Source organism: Pteropus alecto, unplaced genomic scaffold (assembly GCF_000325575.1).
Source record: "Pteropus alecto unplaced genomic scaffold, ASM32557v1 scaffold114, whole genome shotgun sequence".
NCBI classification, from domain to species: Eukaryota; Metazoa; Chordata; class Mammalia; order Chiroptera; family Pteropodidae; genus Pteropus; species Pteropus alecto.
Window position 1 is genome coordinate 1,923,970 of NW_006435793.1, and position 18,320 is coordinate 1,942,289.

Consider the following 18,320-nt stretch of genomic DNA (forward strand, 5'->3'; position numbering starts at 1 on the left):
TCCTATAATATCAAGTCCAGTTCAGAGCCCTGGCTCCTCTGGATAATCTCACCCAGGGCCTGGATTCTATGAAGCTCTAGAAGTTTCTGTGATATAAGGACCATGGGAACAAAGTCCAGGAGAAGGAACCAGTTTTCCTTCCCACAGGTATTCAAGGATGGCAGCCTGATCCTGGTGTCAAAGACACTTTCCACCACCTCCTTTCAGCATACATACAATTGACAGGAGGAGAGGAGAAAAAAGGGATTTATTTAATTTTTTTACTTTCCCCCCTGATATGAATCTAATTCCACATGTTTTCCAAGGGCAGGATAAAATGCGGGGCAGAACTACCTTTACTAAGCTGACAGTACTACATGTGAAACTCCCAAATGAGTGGTAACATGGAATAGAGGCAGCAGGTCATGGGGTCCTCCTTCAGGCTCTCACACTGACTTGCCGTGTAGCCCTAGACGAGTCCCCTAACTTCTCTGGGTCTGTTTCTGCCTCTGAAGTAGGAAGTAACTGGAATAGCTGACCTCTAAGCATCCTTCTGGTTCTTGCATTCTGCTATCTTTCTATTATTAATTTTAATTTAATTCCATTGTGGTTTGATAGCAGGCATTGTATAATTTCTATTCTTTTAAATGCGTTAAGGTATGTTTTATGACCCAGACTATCATCTATCCTGGTGAATGTTCCATGCGATGGCTCTTGCAGTCTATGACTCAAAATGCTGCTAATCACACCAGGTATGATGTGACTGCCTAGAATCTGACATTGATTCACCGTTATTTTCTTTTAAAACAGTGTATTAAATGGAGAGAAAAAGACTGAAAGATATAAACTTTTTCCTGGCAATGGGACCTAACAGTTCCCTACTGCATTGACTTCCCTGAAACCATGGCTCACAACTCAATAATCTCTCTGCCTCCAATATTTGCTCAGAATCCTCCAGAGCACTTAGCTTTCACCCAGGGTCCTCTGCAGGCCTCTGCCCCTGCCGAGCTCACATTTCACGCATCCTGCACACAGGGAAATGCAGGCCTGCCTGCCTTGTGTGTGCAGTTTTCTCTGATAGAGCCTAGTAAGGAAGGAAGCCAGCAGGCTTGGCATGCCAGACTCCAGCCAGACCCTCTGGGCTTCACCTGCAGTGATCCTAGTCCACGTTCCAGAATTCTGGAGCCTGAGCCACCGGTAACTTGGGGGTGACTGGAGGGTCAGCATCCAATGCTGAGAGAAAAGATAAACCAAGTATTTCCTCTATTGAACACGGATTTAAAGAAATCAAACAAATCATTTTAGATTCTTTCTCTGCCTGGCCTGGAACTTTATAAAAACCTCACCAAGCAATGCTGGACCTGGAGTTGGAAGAACCAGACCCCCATCTCTGTCTCTGTGCTTCCCTACATCACTGCCTAGGGCTAGGCAGGTTTGGGGTTCACCAAAAAGAAAATCTAAAAATATTTGTTTATTGATGATTCCAATAAAAAATAGACCAAATAAAGACTTTAGAAATGAATCTTTTTTCCTCTTTATGCTAAATTTTTTTCCAGCCTATATAAATAATTGATCCATCCAAAATCTGGCTTTACCACTAGCCAATGACAGTATTACATTTAGTGGCAACTAACGTCTAATGGTAATTTCACCAAAGCACCTAGAATGAGAATCTAGAGTTGCAAAAAATAATGGATGTTATTTAAGCCAAAATGTGCCTACACGTTTCATATGGTGAGAACATGGCTGTACATTTCAGGCAGAACCTAAGCCTAAAGTGAATTACTTAAATGAGAATGCCAGCTCTAAAAAATTAGTAATGTGAGGCCTTCATACCAGCGTGGAATCTGATATTTACTCTATCTTACTGTCAGTCCAGGCTAAATATGTAAAATATCCTAAGAACATTTTACCTCTCCTTAGAATGTTACTTTTTCCTGGGTCTTTATATTTCTTTATATATTTTAAAGGTGATCATTCTGTAAGCCAAATTATGTATACATATTCTTAGGTTCTTACACTTTAAAAAGTGACACTTTAAAACTGGCAGTGAATATATTTTCCCCCAAATTTATTTTTTTCTCATCTAATTACCTCTCCCTAAAAACAAAAACAAAAACAAAAACAAAAACCCAAGTTTCCTCTCCTCCCACTGATGGCATCACGGTAGTTATGTTTGTTTACTGGTAGGTTCCATGAGGGCAGGAGCTTCTCTTAATCAACAATGTGTCTGCTGCTCTAGAACAGTGGCTGACGCTAAGGAGCCAGGCAATAAACATTTGTTAAATGAATTAACTGCTTTCTGGAAAGCTGGGAAATAGGAGGTTTGAGGCAAAATTGAATTGTTCTTCTTAAACTATACTGGTGGTTCTCAAGTCTTAGTGTGCCAAAGAATCATCCGAAGCACTTAGTAAAATATAGATTCCTGCTTATCTTCCCTCTTTCCCGTCCACCCCTTCCCCCAATTCTGATTCAGTAGGTCTGGGTGTGGCCCAGAAATCTGCATTTTAAGCCATCACAAGGCTTCTTTTTGATAGAGGCAGTCTGAGCACCACACTTTGAGACATGCAGACCTGTATCCATACAGGAATTGTAGCAAGTGTGACAGTCAGAGGGTCAGGGAGTGAGAAGGCTGCAAGAGATCATGGGAGTGCACTTAGTCCCATCCCCTCACCATTCAGATGAGGAAACTGGCCCACAGAGGGGCAGGAACTAGACTGAAATCATCTAATGAATTGGTAGCAATTTGAGAGGATCTCCTGAGAAGCCTCATGAAACCACCCTCTTCACAGAGTTTTCATGTTGTTTACTTTGTAGGTCCAACATATGTTAGCCATGTTGTTTCTCAGGCTATCTTGTTAACATACATAAATGTCATTTACTGATGCCTGGTTTTATCTGAGCAATATCTCTTGTATTTGGTGTCTATTACAACACTAAATGACACCAATTACCAGAAAATATCCTAGTTTGCTGAAAAATACTTGAAATGACCAACTAATGAGGATGTTAAATATATTTTCTCATTAGTAATTATGCAGGCTCTGCAGCCAAGCCTAGTATCTATATATACTTGTATTGCTAAATTAAAAGCAACTGTGGGGCAGAGAATAGCAACATTTCCAGAAGAAACAAATCAAATGTGACATGTTTTGACTGCATTGATATACAATGATCTGAGCTCAATTTTAAAGGAGAGAAGTTTGGCCTAAAGGAAATATGAAGTTCCCAGAGCCAGGAAGCCTTCACAGAGCGAGGAGCTCTCTTTCTGGCCTAAAACGTTCATTCCTTCTGTGACTTGGAACACAACTCCTTCATCTCCTTTCCCCACAAATGAGGAGAAGTGCTTACTTACCACCTTAAATGCACATATGCTGGTACAAGATTACAACATAACCTGCCTGGCAAACATTTCCTCATTTCTCTATTTGCCTGATTCACTAGGGGAAGCTAGTACCTTTTATAAATTGCTTCCGTCAAATCAACTGTCTGACTCAAATCTGACAGGGCAAATTCTTATTTAAAATGTAATTAATTATGGATACACACTAAAATGTTAACTTTGGCTATTGCTGGAGAGTGGGATTAGGCAGGAATAAATGAAGAGGAGGCTTTCATTTTTCACTTTATCTACTTCTAAATGGTTTGCCTTTTTAAAAGCCAATGGGTATATAGTACTATTATTGTAATTTAGAAAATCTAATAAATCTTCTGTTCTTAAAACACACACACACACACACACACACACACACACACACACACACACACACAGTAAATTGCCATTAAAAGTAGCAGTATGGTGAAATAGAAACATATTACCTTGAGTTTTGAGATTTGGATCTAGCCCAAGCTCTGCCATTGACCTTAAGCAAGCCACTTAACCCTTGTACAGCCTTTATTTACTCCTCTGAAAATATGGGAGTTGGATTAGATGATCTCAAGGTCACCTCCAGTTCTATAAATTCATAAATATAAAACTTTAAGGAGAAGCTATTATGAAAATTGAGTTTCAGTGAATGACATTCTTTAAAAAAAATTACTGAAACCATAAATTATATCACATAAAGCTGGGCCTTAAGTGAAATTATGTAAGAAAATATGTGATGGTGCCTAGTCCAAAGCAGGCACTCAATAAACTCATTTTGCTTCATTCATTTTGTTAGAATATTTTAAAGAACAAAGCAAGTTAATTTTGTTAAATAACAAATTACTACATTTACCTTATTGAGGATCAATAAGGTAAATCCCAGAATCATAAAATCTTAGAGTTGGAAGGAACTTAATATCATTCAAAATAACCTCTCTGTTTGTAAGAAATCCTATTATGTGTTCTCCTTAGTTACTTGTGTTGATGAATTCACACTTCCACAGTAGCTTTTGTAGCTAAGAGAGTTCATCATTGTCTTCAGAGTGATCTGGAAAGCACTCTCTCCTTCTCCTGTACATCTGTCCTCGGGAGCAACAGTCCTCTCTGCCACAGGGCAAAAGAGTGACCTAATCCTGCCAAGACTTTTCCTTTCCTGTCTACATATTTTCATTTCCTCCAATCATCTCTTACAAGTTTCCAGAAACAGTATGTCCACATCCCTCTTAAGGCCCAGCTTGGAACTGGACTCAGTCCTAAAGTGTCACCTGAGAGGGCAGAGTTCGTGGGACTGCCACCAACTTGGGCCCATAATTCTACAGCTTAAGGTAATTTAGCATCCCTCCCTTCCACCACACATATACTTTGTTGGTTCATAGTAAGTGTGTATGGAATAAACTCCCCAAATCTTCTTAACATGAACTACTGACAGGCCAAGGCTTTCCCATGTTTTAAAATTCTAAATCCTTAGCTTCACATTTATTTTTGTTAACTTTCTTCGAGATGGTTTCAGCTCATCCTGTTCCAACCTGTCGAAATCACTCTGAATGTTGATACTGACATCCATCATATTAGCGATCCATCCCAGCTTTCTGTCATCTGCAAATGTGATCAGCATGCCTTCTCTGCCTTCATCCAAGTTTTTGACGAAAACTCACTGTTTTTAAAAAAGTCTTTTAATTTAATTGATTTTGGTCCAATTTTTGATAATTTTGTAAAGCTATCTTCAAGCAGGAGAATCCAAGCTATGAGGTTCAACCTGATTCCAAAACAATGCAATTAAAATAAATATGCTTTACAAAATTGAGTCAGGCCCCAAAGGTAGTATCATCATGACTCAGTCTCTGGTACGGTTGATCTGCTATTTTGGACAAAGCTAACAATTAAATTGGATAAATGTTTGTTGATGAGGATGATGAATCTGGTTTAACACACTGGATGTGCAGAGGCAAACAAACATGCTGGATTGATTTTTCAGTGTGGAGACAGTTCCCAGCTGGGACAACTCAAAGTGCTGGGGAGGGTTTACCACTGAATAACTGATTAGGCCATAGAGACCAATAATTGAATAATTTGGGGCTAAAAAATCACTTTTGGGGCCTAAATTCTCTGGATTGACTATCAATACTGATTTCAAATGCCCTGGAACAATGACAGATTGTGTGCTGTAGCCTCAGCATGGGCAGTGTAGAAAAGCTTCATTAATTCAGAAAAATTGCATGAGGGGAGCCCAAAGTTGCTTCAGGGAGGAGAAGTCTTTCTTTCCAAGTGCTTTTCCAGCACCCACTCTCACTGACCACCAAAGAGGCAGTAAAGCTTGATATTTAGGAGCACTTCCAAGTCCAATATACTTGGCTTCTAATTTTATCTCTGATACATATTAGCTATGTGACCTTGAGCAAGTCAGTCCTTTAGCCAGTCTCAGTTATAATTTCATCTGTGAAACAGAGATCATAACACTTACCTTAATGGTATTGCCACATGACACCTGACATGTGAAGTGTTCACACTCATTATAACATTCAACAAATGGTAGAAGAAGGTTTGATCAAGGAGATAACATATAGGGAGGGCACTGTGCTAAAGTTTTGACAAGTATCATCTTATTTAATCTTCACAAACCCCAGGAAGTAGATGATATTATTATTATTATTATTATTATTATTATTATAATACAACACAGGTGAGGAAATTGAGGCATTAAAAGGTTTAACCAGTTGCTCAAGATCACCTAATTACTAAATAATGGCGTTCAGATTTTAATCTAGGGTCTGCATGGTTCCAAAGCTCTTAACCACTGCATTATTCTGTTACACTATTATTTGAGACTTGACTTTAGTCAAGAGAAGCTACTTGTAATCAGAATAAGAGTCCTCAACCTTTGGTGTTAAGGATCTGCCATGCTTCTTTTATGAAGTCTTGTGATCAGATGCAGAGAGGAGGCTTCACAGACTATAATGAGGGTAGAGAGGAGGGAAGGAGAATCATAGCAGGTGTACCAATCACCCCTTCATTTCTGTCAACATTGCAACCTAAAAGGAGGACACATAACAGACACACTCATACTCTTTGCCAGCCGTTCTACAAGAAGTTTAAAATACTAATTAGGCCTAGGGAGGGCAATCTGGTTGTAGGTGTCATGCCAGATCAACCAACTGGGGATCTCTAGACTGGTATCTCTCTGATTTGGAAGCAAACTGTGTTTCTAAGTATTTTTTTTTTTTTTTGTCTTAGAATGGGGGTTAACTATCCCTACACTTCATGGTTCCTTAAATGAGACAACATACTACAATGTCTAGCATGTAGAAATTGCCCAATAATTGTAATCTTCTTTTTTCCTTTCCCTCTTTGGCGAGACCCTGTCTCACTAGAAGCTTGCTTTTCTAAGTCTTTTTAAAAACTGACTTAAAGTAATGTTTATACATTTGCTCAGAAAATCTTTTCTCATGGTTCTTCCCCGTGTTATCCAAATTTCTGGCAATTTGCAGAATTCAAACTGATGATATTTTACTATATCCCATATGAAATAAAAATGTTGATATATTTTGGTTGACTTAAATAACAACACTGGTAATCATTTATGGTTTTCAAATGTTTTCTCAACCACCATTCCTGTGTGACTGATGTTCAAAACATCCCTCTAAGGTTAAATATTGTAATCATCTCCACCATAGGGATAAGAAAGCCAAGAATGGGGGCCAAGTGACACACACAGGGGGCAGCAGAGGCAGCGCTCCATCCCAGCCCTCCTGACACCTCTTGATGTCAAGGTCAGATCTCACTCCTCTATATCAATGGTCTAATCCCTCTGAATAAGCAGCAGGTCAATCAATGCCAATGCGATTGGGTAAACTGCTTAAGGATAACTTAAAGCTCACCCACATAGTTTGATCACAAAATGAAAAAAACCAGTAGTCACTTTGTCTAAACCAAGAAAGAAATCTACAAATCGTTATTCACCTGTGCAGATTTTCATTGGCATGACCACCAGGAATCCTGCAACAATGGGTATGACAGGTGCAGCACTGTCAGGGTCATTTGTTAAGGCATTTAGAGATTCAATAAGGCAAAAATTATTTGGTGCAATGGATGCACTGAAATTGCTGAATGAAGTGAGAAATATAGAAAAGGTAGGAAAACTGTTCAGCACAGTGGCACTTGTTAATAGTAACATGAGTAGAGACCCTGATCATTCATTTGAAAGCAGAACATAAAACTTACTCTGGAATAATCGAGATCTCTGGGCGTTGAGTCTGTTAAAGCTCGGACAAGGGCATTCATCATACAGATCGGAGGAGAAGGTGGAGAGGGCTGAGAAGGTTCCTGCTGTAATGGGCTCTTTGGTTTGGAAGGCAGCCGACCTCTCCTTCCCTTCAGACTATCTGTACGGACAACTGATGCCCAGAGAGAGAGAAAAAATGTCTTCAAAGATTTTCATGAACAGCCATAAATCATGAAAAGAAATCAAAACATTTTACAGCTGAGCAACCATTAATGAGACCAACCATTTAAAAGTGGCAATAAGTTTGGAATAATAGTCACACAATGATTTAATGAAAGTTGAAACAAGCAGCATAAAAGTCACCCCATACTTACATTTGGTAATGAATTAGCCCTAAAAGTCTCCTTCTTAAATAGAACAAAAATGTATGTACACAAGCTCTCTATTGATTTTAAGAAATTAGAATAAGTAGTCCTCAGCTATTTTGAAATGTAAATATACACCATAAAAATAAAATGTTGGAAGGAAAGAGAAACTAGAAAAATTCACCATCCTAACATGAATAGTAACATTTTTTTCAGTGATATCTAAGAATATGTACAAGCAAACTGGATAAAAAGCATTATATCCATACCTTCTTTAACCATTCCAACACTCAGACACTTCTGAAATCGACAGTACTGACATCGGTTTCGACGTCTCTTGTCTACGGGGCAGTTTTTATTTGCCAGGCAAACATATTTTGCATTTTTCTGCACCGTTCTCTGAGAAAATACAATACAGAGATAGTCAACTAATAGTTTCTGGAAAGAGGTAGGACCTGACAAGATGTATTTTAATTACAATGTGAAAAGCGACAGTGCAATTCGTATAATTAGATAAATTTAATTTCCTAACACGCTAGCCTGCAGGAAAAACAATTTTATTAGTGTTAGCTGCTGACAATGAAAATCATCTCAGATTATTCTGAAGCAAGTCTCAGGAGACGTCCAAGTCTGAATGATAAAATCATATCTGAAATTACCAGGTCAACATATCATACCTTGGAGGATTAGATTATCTCCACTTTTAATATCCCTTTGGGAACAATTTTCTACTTGTTCCACTCCCCTGATTATTGCTGACCTTATTAAAATAAAATCAAAATTATCTTGGATGTACTTTGTTGGCTATCACTTTTGGAAGTCAAACATCACAGTAACTGGCTTTGTTCCCCAATAGAGATGAAATCACAAAAAGCAAAAATCAGGATTTGTCTAGTTCAAAGATATAGGAAATAATGTTTTAATACAAAACAATCATTTAATCAATCTGTGTAGTTTATTTTATCTTTAAAAGAATACGTATGATAAACCAGCCAGTTTTGATTTTTAAAAGCAAAATCTTAAAATTGGTACTAAAAACCACTATCACACCCAAAAAAGAGAAAAAAGAAAAACCAAAACCAAAAACAAAAAAGAATGAGAGAAAGAAAAGAATATGAAAGCCATATATTTTCAATGAAAATTCCCATTAACAAGTTATTTCATAAATGACTATCAACATAGACATCAAAATAGCCCTATTGTAAAAGCTACATCATAACTTGGATTTGGATATAAAATAATGATGCATTCTTCAGAATCACATATAATTTTAAAATGACACATGAAAATAATTAAGCATAATTTTATGGTCCAAATATAAGGGAGGCTTGATTTTTTAATAACTGAAAACTTTTGTGCAAATGGATGTATATTTACCACTTAGGGTGAAATCATTCAGAAATTACCTGAATCTATACAACTCCAAATAGAGCAGAAAGTTGGAATTTATTTGGTAAGCCTAAAAAAAAAAGAAATCCAGGTAATTTGGGGTTGGTGATCTATTTTGTGCCCAAAATTTGAGATTTATTTTCAATCTTTACTTTCTGCAATCCTCAGCCCCTATTTATCAGTTTTCACCCTATCACCTTTAATTTCATTTTAGGAGATCATTTCTAAACTGCTTATATAAAGCTTTAAAAATCTAACAAAGCCAGATACATTTTTCCTGCTTTAGTAGGTGATTTTAGTTTAAAATGCAAAATTCCAAAACACAAACATGCATTTGAGTTTCCACCATGTATTTTCTCAGTAGTCTGTAAGGGTAGGAAACTTGAATTTCCTGGATGAAGCTCTCTTTCATCGAATATGCAGTAATTTCTAAAACTCCATTTCTTGCCATCATCCTCAAGGCCATATGCCAATTTGAGCGCTGGTGGCATTTTGCTTCAGATATACATTTTCCCAATAACCTGAAACCTTTCCCACAGTTGTGTGTGCCTGCACAACTGGGAAGACAGGGAGAGATCGTTACAGTTCAATCACTGAATTCCATCATTAACTGCATTTCATGTCACATTTTTAAAGAATTCAATTTAATGGTAGAAAGCCACTGGGTAAAACCTGCTCCCGTTCCCTTAATTAACAGATCTGTGGGGTGGTTCTTCCCCATCTACCCTCCCACCCTTTCAAGTATAGATTTGTTTTCAAGGAATTGCTGTAGAAAAGGAACGCTGTTGGGGAACACTTAATTGACATTTCTAGACTAGGAATGCATTACCACTCCGGTATTTTGGTCAACTCTCAATTATTCAGGGATGATTATATTTGAAGTTACTTGTACTTCTCTTAATTGTTTTTCTTCATTTTCTCTTTCCTTTTTGGCTGTCCTTTTCACTGCCCTTCAGCATTTCCAGTGAAATCATATAAAAATCAAATCTGTGAAAGGAATGCAGTTCCTTGACAGTAACCCTGGTAAAGCTTGAGTAGTTAATACAAAAGAAAATGGCTAACCGGAGGATTCTACATTTAAAACATCATAATCCTACATATCTTCTGTATGGCACATAACATATTGCAAAGTCTTTCCACAATAATTTTCTCATTTTTCTGCAGAATTTAATTAATCACATGATTCCTATCCCCAGATCAAAAATAACTTGTTGCTTGTTGGTGTGTACCAATCCACAAATGTGCATTTTTTTACAAATACTTTGTAGTTTTCACTTATAATGAACAGTTGTTTTATGGCCCTTTAAAGATTATAAAGTGCTTTTATAAATGTTTTATTTCACTTAATACTCATAGTCTTTCTCTGAATTTTATTCACCTGATAGGGAAACTGAGGCCTAGAAAGAAGTGTCATACCTAATGTCATACAATTGATAGGTGACAGATCAAGGACTCCTATTTTAGTGTTCTGATTCCAATTCCAGCCTGCTCCCAGATACAGCCTATTGGCCTCCCAAATCCTAGTTACCCAATCAGCATCCAGCTTCCCCTCTCTCTCCACTTTGCCCAGCACTGGAGGCTAGGGAGTGATGATTATGGGAGAATATTTGTGGGTTTGCAAATGCCTGAGATAATGGTCAGGGAGTGGGGACTGGGGAGGGTGGCACAGAATTAAGTGTCTAAAGACATCTGGGAGTCAATAGCAAAAACAGTACAGGAAGAAAACAAGGCCTCTTCCCTCTGAGTGGTGTCAAGAACACTCAACTCAAGAGTCAGGAGAAACCAGCTCCAACTGTCCCACGTGCTGACAAATCACTGTTCACAGGCTATACAAGGTCTTACCCTCTCTAAGCTTCAGCCTCCACACAGGTAAAATATGGGAGAGTCTAAAGACCCTTCCGCTGTAAAATTCTCCTGAGTCTTTGAGATAATGAACAACTTGCACACCTGGTGTGTGGCATAGAGGTAGAGTGGATTGGTGAGACTCCAGATTCTATCTTCTATGGAAGCGGCTGCCCTAAATTCATCAAGCCAGTTGCCCCTGTCTATTCTGCAACTGCAGAACTGTGAGGATGGTGTGTACTTTGGGGTCATGCAAACATGAGCAGTGTGTCCTGTGCAGCTGAATAACCTCTCCAAGTTTCCAATTCCTCATCTATGGAATAAGGATAATTAAGACCTACTTTCAAGACACTCAATAAAAATAACTACAGAGTGGCCAGAGTTCAATCTCAGGTCTGATTCTAGAGTCCCAGTTCTTACTATGAGGATTAAATGAGATACAAATGTCCAGCGCCGGGCTCACGGACCCTATCCCCTCAGGATAGACAGACGAGGAATGCACTTTTGAGGTCACAGATCTCTGAGAATCTGCTGAAAGCTCCCTCCAGAAAAATGATAGTAAAATAATGCCAAATCAGGAAGTTCACAGCCCCCTCAAGTCCATCTGGGGCTGCCTCCTGCAATGGACTTCAAGTTAATCCACCCTGAGAAAATTATACCTCTCAAACCAGGAAGGACCCACTTAGACGCTCACTTCAGCGGGTGGCTGAAGAGGCTGGCTGCGGAGGGAGGGGACGCCAGGAGGCGGCGTGTGCTTACCTTGAAGAAGCCCTTGCAGCCCTCGCAGGTGCGCACGCCGTAGTGCTGGCAGGCGGCGTTGTCTCCGCACACGGCGCACGTGCCCTCGCCAGACGACGAGCTCCTGTTAGGCGGAGACGGCAGGCTGCGGTTCTCGCCCAGCAGGCTGGACGCGGAGGGGGAGGCTGTGAGGCCGAGCGGTGGGAAGGCCAGCACCGCCGCCCTCTTGGCCAGCGGCAGCCCGTACGGATGGCCCTCGAGCGCGGTGGTCTGGCTGCCCGCGGAGGCAGCTCTCAGTGGCAGGCTGAGCGCGGAGGCGGCCGTCGGGTCGTAGCTGAGGTGGTGGCTGCCGGCCGTGTTGGGTGCTGGCGGGTCTGGCGGCGGGGGCTTGAAGTGAAAGAGCGGGAAGCGCGCGCCGGGCACACTGGGCACCGCCTTCATCGGCGGGTCGAGCAGCGGGCCTGGCGCGATGCAGCCCGACGCCGAGGACAGTGAGTCATCCCACAGCGCCCCTGCCTGAGGGGGGAACCCCGGCGTGGTGGGGGTGGACGGCGGAGACTGCTTGAAGTACATGGAGGTGCTGGGTAGCACCTCGTCCTCCGGGCCGGAGGGGGGCGGAATGGATGGCTGCTGCTGCTGTTGCTGGTGATGGTGGTGGTGGTGGGAGTGGTGGTGTGAGTGATGGTGGGGATGATGGTGGTATCCGTGCGCGCGGCCCTCCTCCACCTTGATCAAGGGTCGTGGTCCGGAGGGCTGCATTTGGTACAGGCAGGAGGGCTTGAGTTCATAGTTGCTGGAGTAGCCCTCCATGAAGGTACTGAAGCTGGGCAGGGATGTGGTGGCTGTGGCTGTGATCTCGGTGGTACCAAGGTCCATGGTTAGCTTGGCGTAGTCGGGGTTCATGATCTCCGCGGTGTATTCTGAGCCGTAAGTCTGCGCTGCATAACTGGAACCTGGAGGCGAAGGGCTATACTGGGCTTGCACACAGGGCATATCTGCAGGGACAGGGAAAAGGGTCTCAGAAGCATGTCACCACTCTTTTCTAGCTAATAGGTAGCACTGGCTTCTTTGCTCTGTAATCTGAGAAATAGAGAGGAAATGACATCCTTTCCTCCTTCTGGTAACAGATTTAAAGCCCCATGTTTTCTTCTCTCCTAACTTTCTTCCCTGACAGACTGTCATAGGGGCCGCAGGATGCCAAAACTGGGCCTCCTTGGGGACCTCTGTGCCCATCTTTCCTCCCTTGCCCTATCATCCACCAGATCTGAGAAATCTGGTCTTCTCTTATAGAGATTTTAAAAGTGGTTTTGAGCACTATAAATTAATTGGAGTGAGCTTGGCCACTAAGTTGGGAGGACAAAAAGAAAGCCAATGAATGCCCTGTTGGTTTATTTTTTGGGGAAGAGTCTACTGGTACTCCCCCACCCCCAAGTCACACGCATTTATTTATAAACCTGAGTTAGTTAAAAAAAAAAAAAAAAATGGTCCTACATGGGACTTACTGACCAAGGGAAACAGTGACATTCTAACATTTTATAGGTGCCGACCAAGGCTACCCACATACATTGTGGTTGCTTTCTCCCACTCCCTCCCCACTCCTCCAGACAGGGCTATCAGCCTGCACAAACTGGACCCCTGTTGATGACTTCAGCCAACTAGGTGGTGAGGTGGGAACACAGGCCCAGGAAATGGACTCGGGGGAGTTTGCACCATCTGCAAAGAAAAAGATCAGCAGCTGCAACAAAACTCCCACCAAACATGCTCTCTGCCATATATGGTATACATATACATATATATATATGTATATATTTTTTTCTCCCCAATTCTGACTAATAAAATGCACCAGTGCCTATTTTATGATAATAGTTTACAGCTATCATAATAGGTGAGTTTGTTTACATATTTTATTTCAGCAGAATAAGTACCCCTAGAAAAGAAAGCAGTTTCTTAATAGGTTTAGTTTCTCTGCCAGTTTGACTACATTGAGCCCCTAAAGCAACTGATATCCAGAGCGCTTACTATTATTGTTCAGAGAGGTTGAGCTGGATGAGAGGCCCTGAAAATTATTGGATCTAGTTGATGATTTATCTAATTATTTCCCTTTCTTTATGGCTAAATAGAAATGGTAAAATGGGCAATTTCTGGTGGTTGGTTTTTCTGAACCAAAGGAAAACCAGGTGCTTATCATCTATATTTGGAGTCTATAGTGTAAAAGGTGTGACTAATAGAAAAGTGAGTATTTCACATTTCCTTTGACATCTTTCTCTTACCCACATTTCCAAATCTGATTGAGTCATGCGTATATAGGATGAAATCTTGACTTGTAAAAAGTTGATGAGGGCCTGTTGGAAGAAGCAGTGATGAGGAGAGGCCAGTTCAAGCCTTTATTTTCCAAGCAGGGCCTTAAAGACACTCACTAATTTGAAGTTAAAGGATTACTTATCCTGCTGTCCATTTGTTGGAGTGAAATGAAAGGCTAATCATTTAAAAAAAAAAAAAGAAATTGTTTGATGTTATATCTTTTTTCCTCCCTTCAGACCGCTAGGATTTCTTCATTAGTCTTTTCTGTCATTCTTCCTTGCCAGTCCCTACCTATTGCTCTTATGTCTTCCTGAGGTTTTCAGCTAGCTGGTGAGCTTGCGGGGACTGAGTTCTATTTATCTGCATATCTTTGGTGCCTTCGCAGGCCTGGCACTTGATATTCCTTTAACAAATGTATAAAGAGGTGTTACAAGGCAAGCCTGCAATCCTTTCTTTTACTGACTCAAATTCACTTCTTGATTTTTAGGTCAAATGCCTTTTCTCTTTCCTTTGAGCTTCAATAATACACACTTTTGTACCCAAATGATTTGGGTTTTATACAAACAAAAATGCTCTGCATTGCTCTAAGTGATCTCATAACTCTTAAATGCATAAACTGGATGTAAAAGAGCAAAAATGAAGACATTAAAATGTATTAAAAGATCCTAACCCATGCATTTTTCTTAAGAAGAATATTTTTGAGAAACCGCAACGCTTAATTTAATCTGGCTGCTCCACTCGGTAGCAACAGGGTGTGGTATCCTAAAGAGCTTCGTGCAAGGAAGCCACCTGTGCTGTGAAATGCTCGCCCAGCAGTCCACTGCCCTGGCGCTGGGCAAGTCCACCAGTTTGCCTGCTGGTTGTGTGGCTCCCCGCCTACCTCTCCCAGCTGGGGAGGAATAAGGCGTAGTACCTTCAGACCTACCTGGAGGATATCTTGCGCGCTGAATGGTGGGGCTGTGAGTCTCTCCAGCAGAGGCTGAGAGTGGAGGAGGCAGAGACGTCTGGTTAGTCGAAGCGGCGGTGGTGCTGCCCGGCTCCGCGGAGGGTCCAGTCTTAGGGCAGGGGCTTGCCGGGCTGCACTCTTCCGCAGTGAGCTCTGTGGGTACGAGGAAAGAGGACAGAGATTCAGAGTAAAACTGGGCTGGGTCACCGCGGCCTGGGCTGGGCGTTTTCGGAGTTGCTGGGGGCCTCTAGAAATGCTACGTTAATTACAAAAAAATAAGGGAAAGAAAGCATTGCTTAAGATGACCAGAGTCCGGGGGCGAGAACCATCACAGCACCTTGGGGGAGGTCGAGTAAATGTCCGCACCCACCGCGCTCACCGTCGTTTTGTGGCACCCAACGGAAGCTAAAAAACGCGCAGCCTGACGTCGCCCAGAAATTGATCCCTCTGCTCCCACAATTGGTTCCGAGCTGTCAAAGTCAGGAAAACCGAAGAAAGGAAAACACTTGAGTAAAGAGTTCCGCCCTAATTCGGAGGTCCGTGAGTGTGCACGAGCGGAAAATAGTCATTTTCCAATCCCACCCGCCCCCATCCCTCAAACACAAATTTAACACGTTGCATAGGAAATGCACAAGGTCCAGAACGAATGCATGAATGCCCCGAGGAATTAAGAAAGTCTGCGCTTTTCATTCTAAATGCTAATGGAGCTTCGCTTCTACTCGCTGAGAGTTTCGGGGTCCAAGGGTCAAGCAAACAAAAGGGCACAGTGGAAATAGGTCCCCTCTGTAAGCAAGGAGACAAGGCGGATGGGGATCGCGGCTGGTAGGGAGGGCAGAGGAAGGCCCGCTGCACCCAGTGGGCGGTATCCTCGAGGGTGGGCGACTTCGAGGCTCAGGGCCATCCGGAGGCTCGGAGGGGACACATTCCCGAGGGTGCCAGCGCGGCTCCAGGGCGAGCGTCTCGGCTTATCGCTTCAGAGAAACTTTGTAGCTGAAAGCGCAGCCCCGCAGGCCTAGAGGAAGGATCCCAGCGTCCCAAACTCCGGCCTATAGCGCCCCCTTTGCCCGGACCCACTCACAGCTCCAAGGGTGGGAACGTGGAGCCGAAATAAATAAAACCCCAAAATCCTCGGGGGTGCGCGAGCCGCGAGGGTCGTGTAAGTTCGGTTTCCCGCAGACCCTGCGTCCTAGGCTTCCTTGAAGGAAGAGAGAGGGACTTGGAGCCTTCAGGTCCAGGAGGCCCTCAACGGCCAGGAAATGGGGGATTCCCTTGCCACCCCTAGTCCCAGTCCCAGTCCCAGCTGATCCTAGCGAACGCTTGCGCGAGCTCTAGCCCAGGTACCGACGGATCTTCCCACGCCGAAGCAGGCACTTCCCTTACCACCCAACCCCCGCCCCTGAATCTTCAATGGGGGTCTCCAGCAATCTCCCACCTCCTCCAGAAGGTGCCCGCATACCCACCCTTCTCCCGGGCCTTTCAAGCAGAGCCTTTTCCTCCGAGGATCCGCTTCTGACTCCGGTGGGCGAGGGTCGCGTCTTTTCAAGGAAGGGGCTCCCCTCGAGCACCAGCGTTTGTCAGAGAGTGCCACACGTTTCCTACAGCTGAGCCGAGCGCCCCTCGGCTATCTCCGCCCCCCCCACCCCCAAAACTGGCCGGTTACCTAGGCAAAGCCTCCGCGCCTGGAAACACGTTCCGCTGCTCCCGCTCGCGGCCGCTGGGGCCAGGAGCACCGAGCCTTGGCGTTGTAAATTAGGAAGAAATAACTACCTCTGTCAAAACCCCTTTCTTTCTCGTGGGCAGACGAAAGGAACACCCCCGTGTTCCCCTCCCGGTGGTGAAGCGCGTGGAAGAAACCGTGAAACGCACCATTGTGACCTGGGCTCCTCCGCGGAGTTTCCAACCCTGGGGAGCGGGGGCGGAGGTTGGGCGGGGGCAGAAGGAGCGAGGAGAGACCAACAGAAAGGGAAAGACAGATTCTCAGAAAGACCGAGGGAGAGGAGACAAACCGCGGGGAGAATTCCTGAGAGCGCACGGTCCCAGGGAAGGTGGTGGGTGGGTGCGGGGAGAGGGAGAGGTTTGGAGACTGTTGTGGCCTAAGGAGTCTTTGATATTCACATTAGAGCATCTTGTTCAGCTAAGATTAACTCAAATAAACTCTAACTTCATTCATTGTGCGGCGTTGGGCAGCTTTTGCTTTCCTTAACTTAGTTCCATAAAACATTTCTTCATCGTGGGAAAAAAAGATTCAGGAATGAATTAGTGATGAAATGACTGAACAGGCGCCCCGTACCTCTTTCCAGGCACCCCAAAAGCTCTGGGATAACAGCCCAAGATTTCTGATTACCAAACTCCGTGTTGCCCTTTCCTCTGGAGTATCCGGAGGCATAAATAAAAGGCAATCTTCAAGAATGTTCTTTGGAATCAAGGGACAAACGCTTTCTCCCTCACGACTGCCCCAAGCTTCCAACAGGTTCGAGAAGTGCCTTTGAAAGTCAATCTCTACAGGCTGCGCTGGCACCACTGTTCTGCTCTCACCACCGAGAACTTTCGTTTTTATTAAGAGTGTAACACTCCAAGTAACTTCTCTAAAAGCGCGAGTTCTGTCATTTAAGAGTATAACATGCCTTTCCCACACGAGCCAAGCCAGGAGGAGAGGGACATCGTCCCCACGCGTGTTGGGGCTCGGGAGTCTGCAATTACACCCGATTACTCCTGAAGGGAAAAGTATAAACGGGCAAGTCGGTGACGCCGGGCAAACGTGTCTAGTAGAGCCCCAGGCTCATTTCAATACAATAAGTCACATTCTTACAATTATGCCCTCTTTCCTGAGATCCTCCGAGCGCCTTTGCAAACTCCAGCTTCCTTTGCCCAGGCCCCTTCCCTCCCAAGCTTCTTCTCCAGTCAACCAGCTCGGAGTCACCATTAAGTGTATTAACTTGGACCCATTGGAGCCCTTAGTTTTAATCCTAGTTAAAAGGCAGGAAAATTACTGCCGTTCATCACCAGAGCTGCAACTCCCTGCCGCTGCCGCCGCCGCCGCCGAGAGCATCATTACCATGACAACTAGAGCCGAAATACCCTGAATTACGTTGCTAGAGCTGCTACTGCACAAATCCCGGTCCTCCTCTTTGTTAGAGGCTTTTCGCCTCTTCGGTGGCGGAGGTGGGGGGGGGG

At 43.3% G+C, this 18,320-nt stretch overlaps 1 protein-coding gene across 2 annotated transcripts in view; it reads right to left on the reverse strand.

The window, feature by feature from the left end:
• The window catches only part of NR4A3 (nuclear receptor subfamily 4 group A member 3), a 36,762-nt gene that overhangs the window by 17,527 nt on the left and 915 nt on the right, over window positions 1-18,320 (reverse strand). The window contains exons 1-5 of one of the 2 annotated variants that reach the window (XM_025046580.1): window positions 15,126-15,296; window positions 14,170-14,241; window positions 11,921-12,894; window positions 8,200-8,329; window positions 7,565-7,737 (exon numbers count right to left, since the gene is read on the reverse strand). In XM_025046580.1, the coding sequence (XP_024902348.1) occupies window positions 7,565-7,737; window positions 8,200-8,329; window positions 11,921-12,892 (1,275 nt within the window). In that variant the 5' untranslated portion in view covers window positions 12,893-12,894; window positions 14,170-14,241; window positions 15,126-15,296. Of the gene's footprint in view, window positions 1-7,564; window positions 7,738-8,199; window positions 8,330-11,920; window positions 12,895-14,169; window positions 14,242-15,125; window positions 15,300-18,320 lie in introns of those variants that run through there. The other variant, XM_006911533.3, reaches the window with a different exon arrangement.